This window comes from Vitis vinifera, chromosome 13 (genome assembly GCF_030704535.1).
Source record: "Vitis vinifera cultivar Pinot Noir 40024 chromosome 13, ASM3070453v1".
In the NCBI taxonomy this organism is placed as follows: domain Eukaryota; kingdom Viridiplantae; phylum Streptophyta; class Magnoliopsida; order Vitales; family Vitaceae; genus Vitis; species Vitis vinifera.
In genome coordinates this window covers 22,137,628-22,150,312 of record NC_081817.1, presented here as the reverse complement: position 1 = coordinate 22,150,312, position 12,685 = coordinate 22,137,628, and the positions used below count along the sequence as shown (strand labels likewise).

At 41.8% G+C, this 12,685-nt stretch overlaps 1 protein-coding gene across 3 annotated transcripts in view; it reads left to right on the top strand.

Moving 5' to 3' along the window:
- LOC100250474 (THO complex subunit 1) overlaps positions 1-12,685 on the top strand; it is a 100,835-nt gene that overhangs the window by 62,981 nt on the left and 25,169 nt on the right. For all 3 annotated transcript variants that reach the window (XM_010660775.3, XM_019224377.2, XM_010660778.3), the window contains one exon: positions 313-354. In XM_010660775.3, coding sequence (XP_010659077.1) covers positions 313-354 — 42 coding nt within the window. The remainder of the gene's footprint in view (positions 1-312; positions 355-12,685) is intronic.

Here is a 12,685-nt window from a genome sequence, read left to right as displayed (position 1 = left end):
GATGTGGCATAACATTATCATGGGAGAACTTCGATCAGGGGATTCTGTTGTTTTAGATTTTGTAAGGCAAATGTGCTGATAAGTGTAAAATGTTTTTATGGAAAACTTGAAAGGTTCAAATTCTTGGATGTTTTTCCTTTTACCTTTTGGTTTGGGAGAGCAGATCTTGTTGGTCTTATATGTGACTTCCATGTTACTTTTTCAATGTAGTAGTTAACAGATTCGACTCTTGTTATCTTTTTGTTCTTAGCAAAGCTTTCCTTTTCCATCACAAGTTAGTTGTCAACTGATTTGACTCTTATTTGTGTATAGGCCCCTGGAAAGAATGACAAAGACTTGCCATCCGATAGTATGGTTAGTGCAAATTTTTTATAAACTCCTAAGATATGCTTTATGTCTTTCTTTAATTATGGAGTCTGTTGAATATAATGTATGTATTGTATAGTATACTATCTTTCCTTGTTAATATAGGTCACATGTATGGTAGTTAGGACTCCTAGCCTTGTATATATATATCTCTCAATTGTAAGTAGAGATTACTATGAATGAGAATAAGGTTTTTCTCCTCTCTCTCTCTCTCTCTCTCAACATGGTATCAGAGCCAAAGGAGAAAACCTAATTTTTTCGGTTTAACCGTGTACTCAATTCCGGCGAACCGTCAAGTGACCGTGTTTTCACTCCGGTCCCCTCACTCTCTTTCCGAACCACCCCGGACAACCTCATCGCCGTCGGATCTCCACCACGCCGGCAACCTTTTCCGGCGAAATTTTCCGGCGACCTTTTTTCCGGGAAAAGACCACATATTCCGAACCGCCGGAGGCTGATCTACACGCCAGTGGAAACCCCACCGGCAACCGGCATCTCACGCGCCCCCACGCGCCGCCCTTCTCCGGCCTGTCACCCACGCGCCGGCGCGTGACGGCGCGTGGCTCACTTTCCGGCCACTTCCGACACCTCTCCAGGCTCGTCCGGCGCCGTCTTGGCCTTCTAGCCCTCCGGCAGTCCTCCCCGAGCCCTGCATCTCCATTTTTTCCCTGTTTTTGGCTTTCTTGCCATTCCGGCCACCTCCGACAGGGCTCCCCCTCCATCCCCGAGGCTTGGGTGCTGCTTCTCTTCCTCTCCAGGCACGTCACGACTTTTTTTCTCCATTGATTGCACCTCTCACAGCCATCTGAACCCATCTTAGGGCTCTCTTCGATCCAAATACGTGAATATGACCACCAAAAATCAGATCTTTACGTCTGTTCTCTCTGGATCTCCTCTGATTACCTCAGAGAAATTGGTTGGCAGTGAGAATTATCTCTCCTGGTCTGCCTCTGTTGAACTTTGGTTTATGGGTCAAGGATATGAGGATCACTTGGTTACCCAGGAGGCAGATATTCCTGAGGTTGACCGCGTACAGTGGAGGAAGATAGATGCACAGTTGTGTAGTGTATTATGGCAATCGGTTGATCCCCGGATTCTTCTTCATCTTCAGGCCTATAAAACTTGTTTTAAATTTTGGACTCAGGCCAAAGGATTATACACGAATGATATCCAGCGTCTTTATAAGGTGGCTTCTGCTATTGTCCATCTCAGCCAATAGGACTTGGATCTATCTACTTATATTGGTCAGATTGCCTCGCTTAAGGAGCAGTTCTTGACTGTGATGCCTCTTACTCCTGATGTTGGGGCTCAACAAACACAGCTTGACAAGTTCTTCATGGTCCTTACTCTTATTGGCCTCCGTCCGGATCTTGAGCCTATTCGTGATCAGATTCTTGGTAGTTCATCAGTTCCGTCCTTGGATGATGTGTTTGCTCGCCTCCTCCGTATCTCGTCCACTCAGACTTTGCCATCTGATAGCGCTTCAGATTCTTCTGTGTTAGTTTCTCAAACTACCTCTCGAGGAGGACGCAGTGGTACCCGAGGTAGAGGCCAACGTCCTCATTGCACCTATTGCAATAAACTTGGCCACACTCGCGATCGTTGCTATCAGTTACATGGAAGACCTCCTCGCACTGCCCATATGGCCCAGTCCTCTGATTCTCCGCTGCCTCAGCCTCCGAGCTCCTCCGCATCTCAGACATCTCAGGCTTCTATTGCCTCTGTTGCCCAGCCTGGTAATGCCTCTGCCTGCCTTACCCACACATCTTCTCTTGGACCCTGGATTCTAGATTCTGGAGCATCTGATCACCTATTTGGTAATAAGGATCTTTTCTCCTCTATTACTACTACCTCTGATTTACCTACTGTTACCTTAGCTAATGGTTCTCAAACTGTGGCTAAAGGTATTGGTTTGGCCCTTCCTCTGCCTTCTCTACCTCTCACTTCTGTCCTTTATACTCCTGAATGTCCTTTTAATCTTATTTCCATCAGCAAAATCACTCGTACTCTTAATTGCTCTATTACCTTTTCTGATAAATTTGTGACCTTGCAGGACCGGAGTACGGGGAAGACGATTGGCATAGGACGTGAGTCTCAAGGCCTCTATCACCTCACCTCAGATTCATCTCCTGCAGTTTGCATTTCCACTGATGCTCCTCTCCTCATTCACAATCGTCTGGGCCACCCTAGTCTCTCCAAGTTCCAGAAGATGGTTCCTCGTTTTTCAACTTTGTCGTCGCTTCCGTGTGAGTCATGTCAGCTTGGGAAACATACTCATGTCTCGTTCCCAAAGCGTTTGAATAATCGGGCAAAGTCTCCTTTTGAGCTTGTCCACACTGATGTTTGGGGTCCTTGTCGGACTGCGTCTACTTTAGGATTTCAGTATTTTGTCACTTTCATTGATGACTATTCTCGATGTACTTGGTTGTTTTTAATGAAAAATCGAGCTGAGTTATTCTCTATTTTCCAGAAATTTTATACTGAAATCCAAACCCAGTTCAATATTTCTATTCGTGTGTTACGCAGTGACAATGCCAGGGAATATTTTTCAGCCCAATTTACTTCGTTTATGTCTCATCATGGGATTCTTCATCAGTCTTCTTGTGCTCATACTCCTCAACAAAATGGGGTAGCTGAACGCAAGAATCGACATCTTGTTGAGACAGCTCGTACTCTCCTCCTCCATAGTCATGTTCCTTTTTGCTTTTGGGGGGACGTTGTTCTTACCGCTTGTTATTTGATTAATCGTATGCCCTCCTCTGTCTTACACGATCAGATTCCTCACTCCCTTCTTTTCCCTGACCAACCACTTTATTTCCTTCCTCCTCGTGTCTTTGGTTGTACTTGCTTTGTTCATATTCTCACTCCTGGACAGGACAAGCTTTCCGCCAAAGCCATGAAGTGCCTCTTCTTGGGATATTCCAGACTTCAGAAGGGTTATCGTTGTTATTCCCTTGAGACTCATCGGTACTTTATCTCCGCTGATGTCACCTTCTTTGAGGACTCACCATTCTTTTCCACCACTTCTGAGTCTCTTCCTGTTTCTGAAGTCTTGCCCATTCCCATTGTCTCCCCACCTGATGCTATGCCCCCTCGACCACTTCAGGTTTATCATCGTCGCCCTCGTGTCGTTGCTCCTCTCCCTTTTCCTGAGGCACCTGCTGACTCACTTCCTATCCCTTCGGCTTCACCTGCCCCGGCTCTGCCTTCTCCTAATGACTTACCTATTGCTGTTCGGAAAGGTACTCGCTCTACTCGTAATCCTCATCCTATTTACAATTTTTTGAGTTATCATCGATTATCTTCACCCTATTCTGCTTTTGTTTCTGCTATATCCTCTGTTCCTCTTCCAAAGAGCACCCATGAAGCTCTTTCCCATCCAGGCTGGCGACAGGCAATGGTGGATGAAATGGCTGCTCTGCACTCTAATGACACTTGGGATCTTGTTGTTTTACCCTCTGGTAAATCTACAGTTGGTTGTCGTTGGGTCTATGCAGTTAAGGTTGGTCCTGATGGTCAGGTTGATCGCCTTAAGGCCCGTTTAGTTGCTAAAGGCTATACTCAAGTTTATGGTTCTGATTATGGTGACACATTCTCCCCTGTTGCCAAGATTGCTTCTGTCCGCTTGCTTCTCTCCATGGCTGCTATGTGTTCTTGGCCTCTTTATCAGTTGGATATTAAAAATGCCTTCCTTCATGGTGATCTTGCCGAGGAAGTTTATATGGAGCAACCTCCTGGTTTTGTTGCTCAGGGGGAGTCTGGTTTAGTGTGCAGGTTACGCCGTTCTCTATATGGCTTGAAACAATCTCCTCGAGCATGGTTTAGCCGTTTTAGTTCTGTTGTTCAAGAGTTTGGCATGCTTCGCAGTACAGCAGACCATTCAGTTTTTTATCATCATAACTCCTTGGGGCAGTGTATTTATCTGGTTGTTTATGTGGACGACATCGTCATTACAGGCAGTGATCAGGATGGTATTCAGAAACTAAAGCAACATCTTTTTACCCACTTTCAGACCAAAGACTTGGGGAAACTCAAGTATTTCTTGGGAATTGAGATAGCTCAATCTAGTTCTGGTGTGGTCCTTTCCCAAAGGAAGTATGCTTTAGACATCCTGGAAGAAACCGGTATGTTAAACTGTAAACCGGTAGACACACCTATGGATCCGAATGTCAAACTTGTACCAGGACAGGGGGAGCCTTTCGGAGACCCCGGGAGATATCGACGGCTCGTAGGTAAATTGAACTATCTCACCATTATTCGTCCAGACATTTCTTTTCCTGTGAGTGTTGTTAGTCAATTCCTACAGTCACCATGTGATAGCCATTGGGATGCCGTAATCCGTATCCTTCGATATATCAAAAGTACACCAGGCCAAGGTGTATTGTACGAGAACAAAGGTCATACTCAAGTTGTTGGTTACACAGATGCAGATTGGGCTGGCTCACCCACAGATAGACGTTCCACTTCAGGGTACTGTGTTTTTATTGGAGGTAATCTAATATCTTGGAAGAGTAAGAAACAAGATGTAGTGGCCAGATCTAGCGCTGAAGCCGAGTATCGAGCTATGGCTTTGGCAACATGTGAACTCATATGGTTGAGACATCTTCTTCAGGAGTTGAGATTTGGAAAGGATGAACAGATGAAACTCATCTGTGATAATCAGGCCGCATTACATATTGCATCCAATCCAGTCTTTCATGAAAGGACCAAGCATATTGAAGTTGACTGTCATTTCATTAGAGAGAAGATCGCATCAGGATGTGTTGCTACAAGTTTTGTCAATTCAAATGATCAACTAGCAGACATCTTCACTAAATCTCTCAGAGGTCCTAGGATTAAATATATTTGTAACAAGCTTGGTGCATATGACGTATATGCTCCAGCTTGAGGGGGAGTGTTGAATATAATGTATGTATTGTATAGTATACTATCTTTCCTTGTTAATATAGGTCATATGTATGGTAGTTAGGACTCCTAGCCTTGTATATATATATCTCTCAATTGTAAGTAAAGATTACTATGAATGAGAATAAGGTTTTTCTCCTCTCTCTCTCTCTCTCTCTCAACAGAGTCATGTGTTTGTATATTTGATATCCTGTTTCATCAAGAAACAAAGGCCCTTGGTATCTCTTGTTGCTAGTTCTGAAAACTGTTGAAATTGGTGGCTGCTCTTCTTATTGAACTCTTAGTGGCAAGTTTTCAAATGTCAGCCTCAGAAAATCTGGGGTGTTGTGACTGAAAAAATATGTAATGTTGATGGATCTATTGATATTTAGGATAATGTATAAGCATTTGTGGATGTACAAAAAACAGGGAAATTTTTAGTAAGAAATACTGCTAGACAACTAAAAATTGATGATGTGGCCAAAAAAAAAAGGAAAAAAAAAAAAAAGAAGATATGGCACAGTTATGAGGTGGAATTGTTTGTGGACAAGCATAGCTGATATGCTAACATGTTTAATGACATCTTTATCTTATGATCAATGAATGAATTTTGGATAAAGTATGTAAAAGTTTTTGCATCACATTGAGAGCTTTAATAACTTCTTTATCTTATGATCAAACATGGAATAGCTTTTGTGCCATGTTGTAGGGTGGGGAATCTACCCACTACATACTTAGGCTTGCTTATGGGAGCTCCTTACAAAACAACAAGGGCTTGGGATGTGATGGAGGAGAGATTTTAGAGAAGGCTCACTCTATGGAAGAGGCAATACCACTCAATACTTTGATTAGAAGTACACTATCTAGCCTACCAATTTATTTCATGACTCTGTTTGTCATTTCGAATAAGGTAAGCTTAAGATTGGAGTAGATCTAAAATAAATTCCTTTGGGGTAAGGATGCACTTGCAAACAAACTCATTTGGTAAATTGGTCTATTGCTTGCTTGGATAAAAAGAATGGAGGCCTCGACGTTAGAAATCTATTCACTCTAAACAAGACTCTCTTTGGCAAGTGGAATTAGGGATATGTAATTGGGAGAGTTCCTTTGGAAATGGGTTATGAGGTACAGTTGTGGAAGACAATCAGAAACGGGTGGAAGGTCTTTAAAATTAAAAGTATATCTCACTTCATATTTTTCAAGAGGAGTTAAATTCAGAAAGATAGATGGTATAGAGACTTGTCTTTGGAAGAGTTTTTCCCTACATTATTCTTTATAACCACCGCTAAAGATACATGGGAAGAAGAGGGGTGGGAGCAAGTTGGGGAGAAAGGTCAGTGGAGTCCTCACTTCTCAAGACAGTATCGTGATTGAGAACTTGAAGGAGTGACAACCTTTTTACAAAGATTGCAAACAAGCTCAGTCAAGCAAGATGAAGAAGATAGAGGGGGTTGGAAGGAATCCAAGTGTGACAAGTTCTCTTTGAATACTCCTCCCTAGCCTAAGGAAGAAGAGAACCCTATCTGGCAAACATAGTTTGGAATCTCTAGGTACATGTGGAGGTGGGATTCTTTGCATGGGAAGCTTCTTGGGGAGGGATTTTGACAATTGATCAGCTCAAAGGGAGGGATGGATAATGCTGAAGAGATGCTATATATGCAAAGATGAAGAATAATCGATTGATGATATGCTCCTTCTCTGCTCCAACACAAGTATCCTGTGGCAGCTAGGTTTTTCTATGTCTAGTATGGTTTGGGTGATGCGCTCTACAATAAGAGGAACTCTATTGAGTTGGCATGGATTATTCATGGGAAAGAAACAAAATTAAGCTCCCTTTTGCCTGTTTTGGATGTTATGAAAAGAAAGAAATAGGAGGTCATTTGAAGATCTCGAACAGTTGGTCATTTGAAGATCTTGAACAGTCGGATCAAGCAATTCAGTCTTCCTTGATGAGTATATGGTTTAGAATGTACACAGATGGTCATTCATTGATCATGATAGACTTTGTTGATTGGCTTAGTTCCAAGTAAGATGAGGGAATTTTTCCCCCCTCCTTTTTCTTACTTGTTGGTGCCTATTGTATACATATGTGCTTTGGCGTGCCATTTGTTTAGGTACCGTTAGCTTTTATCAGGTTTTTGCCTATCAAAAGAAAAATATTTTTCAAAAAATAAATAAAACAAAATGAACAAAATATGGACTATTCATAATTATCAATAAATAAATAAAATATGGACTATTCATAACTATCAATAAATAAATAAACAAACAAACAAACAAATAAATATGTGGACCCTTGGTGTCAAACAAAATTAAACTTTGATAAAAGGAATTTTAATTGTTCTAGTTTGATTCTAAAAGGCACTGTTAGGTAATTTTCTTCTTCTCTTCCGGTTATTCTCTAATTATCTGAACATCTGTATTCTTTATTTAATTTCATAAAACAGTCATTGCTTCTCATTTCTCCAATCTACTTTACTATTCCTAAGCTTCTTTTTACCTTTGGATTGACCTAAGCACCATAGACCCTTAATTAATTGTTGCCCATAAATTCTAGCAAGAAATTTGAGCAACTAATTATATCTAAACTGTGTTTAGTTCCCACACATATTTAACCAATAAACCTTAAAAACTTTGTTGAACGATGCAAACATTAAAACTTGAAAGTTCCTAAACCATGAAAGGCCCGCTCTAGAGAAAAGAGGATATTAGGGTTTTCCTTCATAAGAAGCTATGGATATGGTTTTGTTTCAAGAAACTAAGGCAGAATAAAAAAAATACATTAGAAGTGTTCAAAAGGTTAGGCGTAGAGAGGGGGCTAAATTCCCCTCTTGGAGCACTCAAGGGGTTGTTTTGATTTTTGGAATTGCAATTCAGTTAAGGTGAATGAGTTCATAATATGATCCTTCTCAGTGTCTGCTAGATTTTCTCGGGAATTCTTAGGGAGTTAGGGGATTTACTTGTCTTGACTTATTTGGTTTGTCTGTTTGTACTCACTTTTGTTGAAATTTGGCATTCAAAGTTAGGGTTTTAATTTAGGAAAGTATTTTAGGAATAAAAAAGGAGAGATCATTTAGGATGATTCAATTTCCTAATTTTAGGAAAGAATCAAGCTAGATTGATATTTTCTTATTCAGTCATTTGTGTATATATATGTGTATGGTGTGTACCTAAAATATCAATAAAGGAATTCAGAAATTCTTCATGGTATCAGAGCCAGTTTTCTGAAACCCTAATCCCTTCTGGCCACCTCTTATTCAGGCCATCATTCATTCCGGCCAAATCTCTCTGGTCATCTCTCAATCCGACCATCTCTCTCTCTGGCCATCTCTCATTCCGGTCATCAGTCCCTGTTCTCAGAGCCAAGGGAGAAAACTCTTTCCGGTCGGTCGAATCGTCGTCAGAAAACATTCACCGCCGGCAACTTTTCCAGCGAACTTTTCCGGCGAACTTTCCCGGCGACGGTTTTTTCTACACCGCAAGGAGCGCCTGGAGGAGATCTCCAATTTTTCCCAAAGCGCCGGAGCCAGAAAACCATCCACGCGCCGTCCACGTGCATTTTTTCAGCCGGCGATTGCTTCTCACGCGCCGGCGCGTGAGCCACTTTCCGGCGACGCGCTTCCTCCTCCAAGCTCGCCTGACGCCGACCAGCCACCCTTCTTACCTGTTTCTGCCATCCGAGACCTGCACGTGCCTCTTTTGGAGTTCTTTTGCCTCCGCGGGCCCTCCGATCAGTTTTTCCGGCGTCCTCCGGCTATTTTTTTTTAACTCCAATCCCTGCACGTGCCTTGGGAAGTGTTCTTCTACCTTTTCGGTCCAAGACAAAATACGGAATGGCATCATCACAAGTATCCAGCGTCACGTCACCAGAATTAGGGGGCAGATTTGAAATTCCAAACCTTGGTGGCAGTGATTCCTCTCCTATTCTCATCACAGGACACAAATTAAATGGCCATAACTATTTACAGTGGTCACAATTTGTGTTGCTGTTCATTTGCGGTAAAGGAAAGGATGAGTACCTCACTGGAGAAGCATCCATGCCAGAAACTACAGAACCGGGTTTCAGGAAGTGGAAGATTGAAAACAGCATGATCATGTCATGGCTTATCAATTCCATGAACAATGACATAGGTGAAAATTTCTTGCTATTTAGGACTGCAAAGGACATATGGGATGCAGCCAAAGAAACTTACTCAAGTTCTGAAAATACTTCAGAACTTTTTCAGGTTGAATCAGCCCTACATGACTTCCGCCAAGGAGAGCAGACAGTTACTCAGTATTACAACACACTCACAAGGTATTGGCAGCACCTTGACTTATTCGAGACTCACTCATGGAAATGTTCTGATGATGCAGCAACATACAAAAAAATTGTGGAACAAAAGAGACTGTTCAAGTTTTTCCTAGGACTAAACAGGGAATTGGATGATGTTAGAGGCCAAATCATGGGCATTAAACCCCTGCCAAGTCTCAGGGAGGCTTTTTCAGAGGTTTGACGTGAAGAAAGTAGAAAGAAAGTGATGATGGGATCCAAAGAGCAACCTGCCCCAACATTGGATGCCTCTGCCCTTGCTGCTCGGTCATTTAATAGTAGTGGTGGAGATCGTCAGAAACGGGATAGGCCTTGGTGTGATTATTGTAATAAACTAGGCCATTATAAGGAGACTTGCTGGAAGCTTCATGGCAAACCGGCTGATTGGAAACCAAAGCCACGGTTTGACAGAGATGGCAGAGCACACGTGGCTGCCAACTCTGAGAGCACATCTATTCCCGAGCCGAGTCCATTCAACAAAGAGCAGATGAAGATGCTACAAAAACTATTAAGCCAAGTTGGCAGTGGCAGTGCTACCGGTGTAGCCTTCACTGCTAATCGAGGAGGAATGAAGCCGTGGATAGTGGACACAGGTGCTTCTGATCACATGACAGGAGATGCTGCCATTCTTCAAAATTCCAAGCCAAGTAATGGTCATTCATCCGTCCATATTGCTGATGGTTCAAAGTCAAAAATTGCCGGGACAGGTTTTATAAAACTTACTAAAGACTTATATCTTGACTCTGTCCTCCATGTTCCAAACTTGGATTGTAATCTTTTGTCCATTAGCAAATTGGCCCGTGATCTCCAATGTGTTACTAAATTCTATCCAAACTCGTGTGTTTTTCAGGACTTGAAATCGGGGAAAATGATTGCCAGTGCTGAACTGTGTTCCGGGCTCTACTTTCTCTCATGTGGCCAATTCTCAAACCAAGTCTCTCAAGCAAGTTGCGTACAGTCTCAGAGTATGTTAGAGTCTTTCAATTCTGTGTCAAATTCTAAGGTCAATAAAGATAGTGAGATTATAATGTTACACTATCGTCTTGGTCATCCTAGCTTTGTTTACCTTGCAAAATTGTTTCCCAAATTATTTATCAATAAAAATCCAGCATCTTATCACTGTGAAATTTGTCAGTTTGCAAAGCATACTCGAATAGTATACCCTCAAATCCCATACAAACCTTCGACTGTTTTCTCTCTACTACATAGTGATGTGTGGGGTCCCTCCCGGATAAAAAATATTTCTGGCACTCGATGGTTTGTGACATTCGTTGATGATCATACACGGGTAACATGGGTTTTCCTTATGAAAGAAAAGTCAGAGGTCGGGCACATTTTTCAAACCTTCAATCTTATGGTTCAAAATCAATTCAATTCCAAAATTCAAGTCCTCAAGTCAGATAATGCAAAGGAATACTTTACTAGTAGTCTCAGTACTTATCTTCAAAATCACGGCATTATCCATATAAGTTCTTGCGTTGACACCCCGCAACAAAATGGGGTGGCTGAACGCAAGAATAGACATCTCTTGGAGGTTGCCCGGTGCCTTATGTTTTCCTCTAATGTTCCAAACTATTTCTGGGGGGAAGCTATTCTCACAGCTACCTATTTGATTAACCGTATGCCATCCAGAGTGCTTACCTTTCAATCCTCACGTCAACTTTTCTTAAAACAATTTCCTCACACCCGTGCAGCCTCTTTTGATTTACCACTCAAAGTATTTGGTTGCACGGCATTCGTTCATGTGTATCCTCAAAATCGTAGCAAATTTGCTCCTCGAGCCAATAAGTGCATTTTCCTAGGGTATTCTCCAACCCAAAAAGGGTACAAATGCTATTCTCCAACCAACAAAAGATTTTACACCACCATGGACGTCTCTTTCTTTGAACATGTCTTCTTCTATCCCAAATCTCATGTTCAGGGGGAGAGCATGAATGAACATCAAGTTTGGAAGTCTCTTCTTGAGGGTGTACCTTCTTTTCACTCAGAGTCACCAAATCTTTCCCAATTCGCACCCACTGAGTTGTCCACACCCATGCCGTCATCAGTGATTCGTGCCCAATTGGTGTCTCAGCTGATTCGTGTCCAGCTGGTGCTCCTTGATTGAGGGAGTGATCAACAAAATTTATAACCTATAACACCATATACTAGGGTAGCAAAGAAAAAGCTACTATAGTATAGTGGCTCTAGGATCGTTCACTGGGATGGGTTTTCACTTCACAAATGATATCAATTCAAAGCTGAATTGGTGCCTTTTCATTTCAAGGTTAGCTTTAAAATAAAACATAAAGATGTTTGAATGAAAAAGGTTGGTTTTAAGCTAACCAAAAGTAGTAACTAATTTTACTTATAAAGAAAAGTGTTTCTTGGAGTTCAGATCACTAGGCTCGTTCCTCATACAAAAAGGAGAGTTCCGGTCACTTGTTTCTTTTCCTCGCATTAGAGAATTAACATATAGTTCCTTCTCCAACCGGTGTTGTACAGATGCTTCCTATTAATGGGTTCAAACACTAAATCCCTCTCACTGATGCAACTTGCAATGGTTCATGCCTCTCACGAGCACTTACCATTCAAGATGATCTTTAACCTTGGACTTCCCTTCAAAAGCTCGCAAGAGATAACTAATGGATGTCTCCTTGGAGTCCAAAAGCTTACCAAGTGTTGGCTATTCTAGAAAATCCTATCTTCAAGTCACCTCCCAAAGGCTCGCAAGGGGTAAACTAGTGCATTTCCATGGTTGGAAATCACTTGCCTTACCAAGTGTTGGCCCAGGTGACTCTAAGGTGTTTTAAGTTAACTAAAAACATAGAAATCACTAACGGGTTACACTTTCTCTTCATTAAAAACTAAAACAACAAAACTTCCAAATTATGCATGTGGAAACTTACCCGGCTTTCCTCACTCCAAGAGACAAAAAGCTTAGCCTCTCATCCTCTGTGGAAAAATCCTCAGAGTTTGGTTGGCTAGAAAATGAAAATGAAAGAGAAGACAAGAATATATATCAAAAACAGAGCAAGTGCTCTGTTCGTTGATTCTATATATTAGATTACATGATATCATTACATTGGATGCAAGGGAATATATATAGAGGAGTTTTTCCAACCTTCCTAACTAAGAAATCTT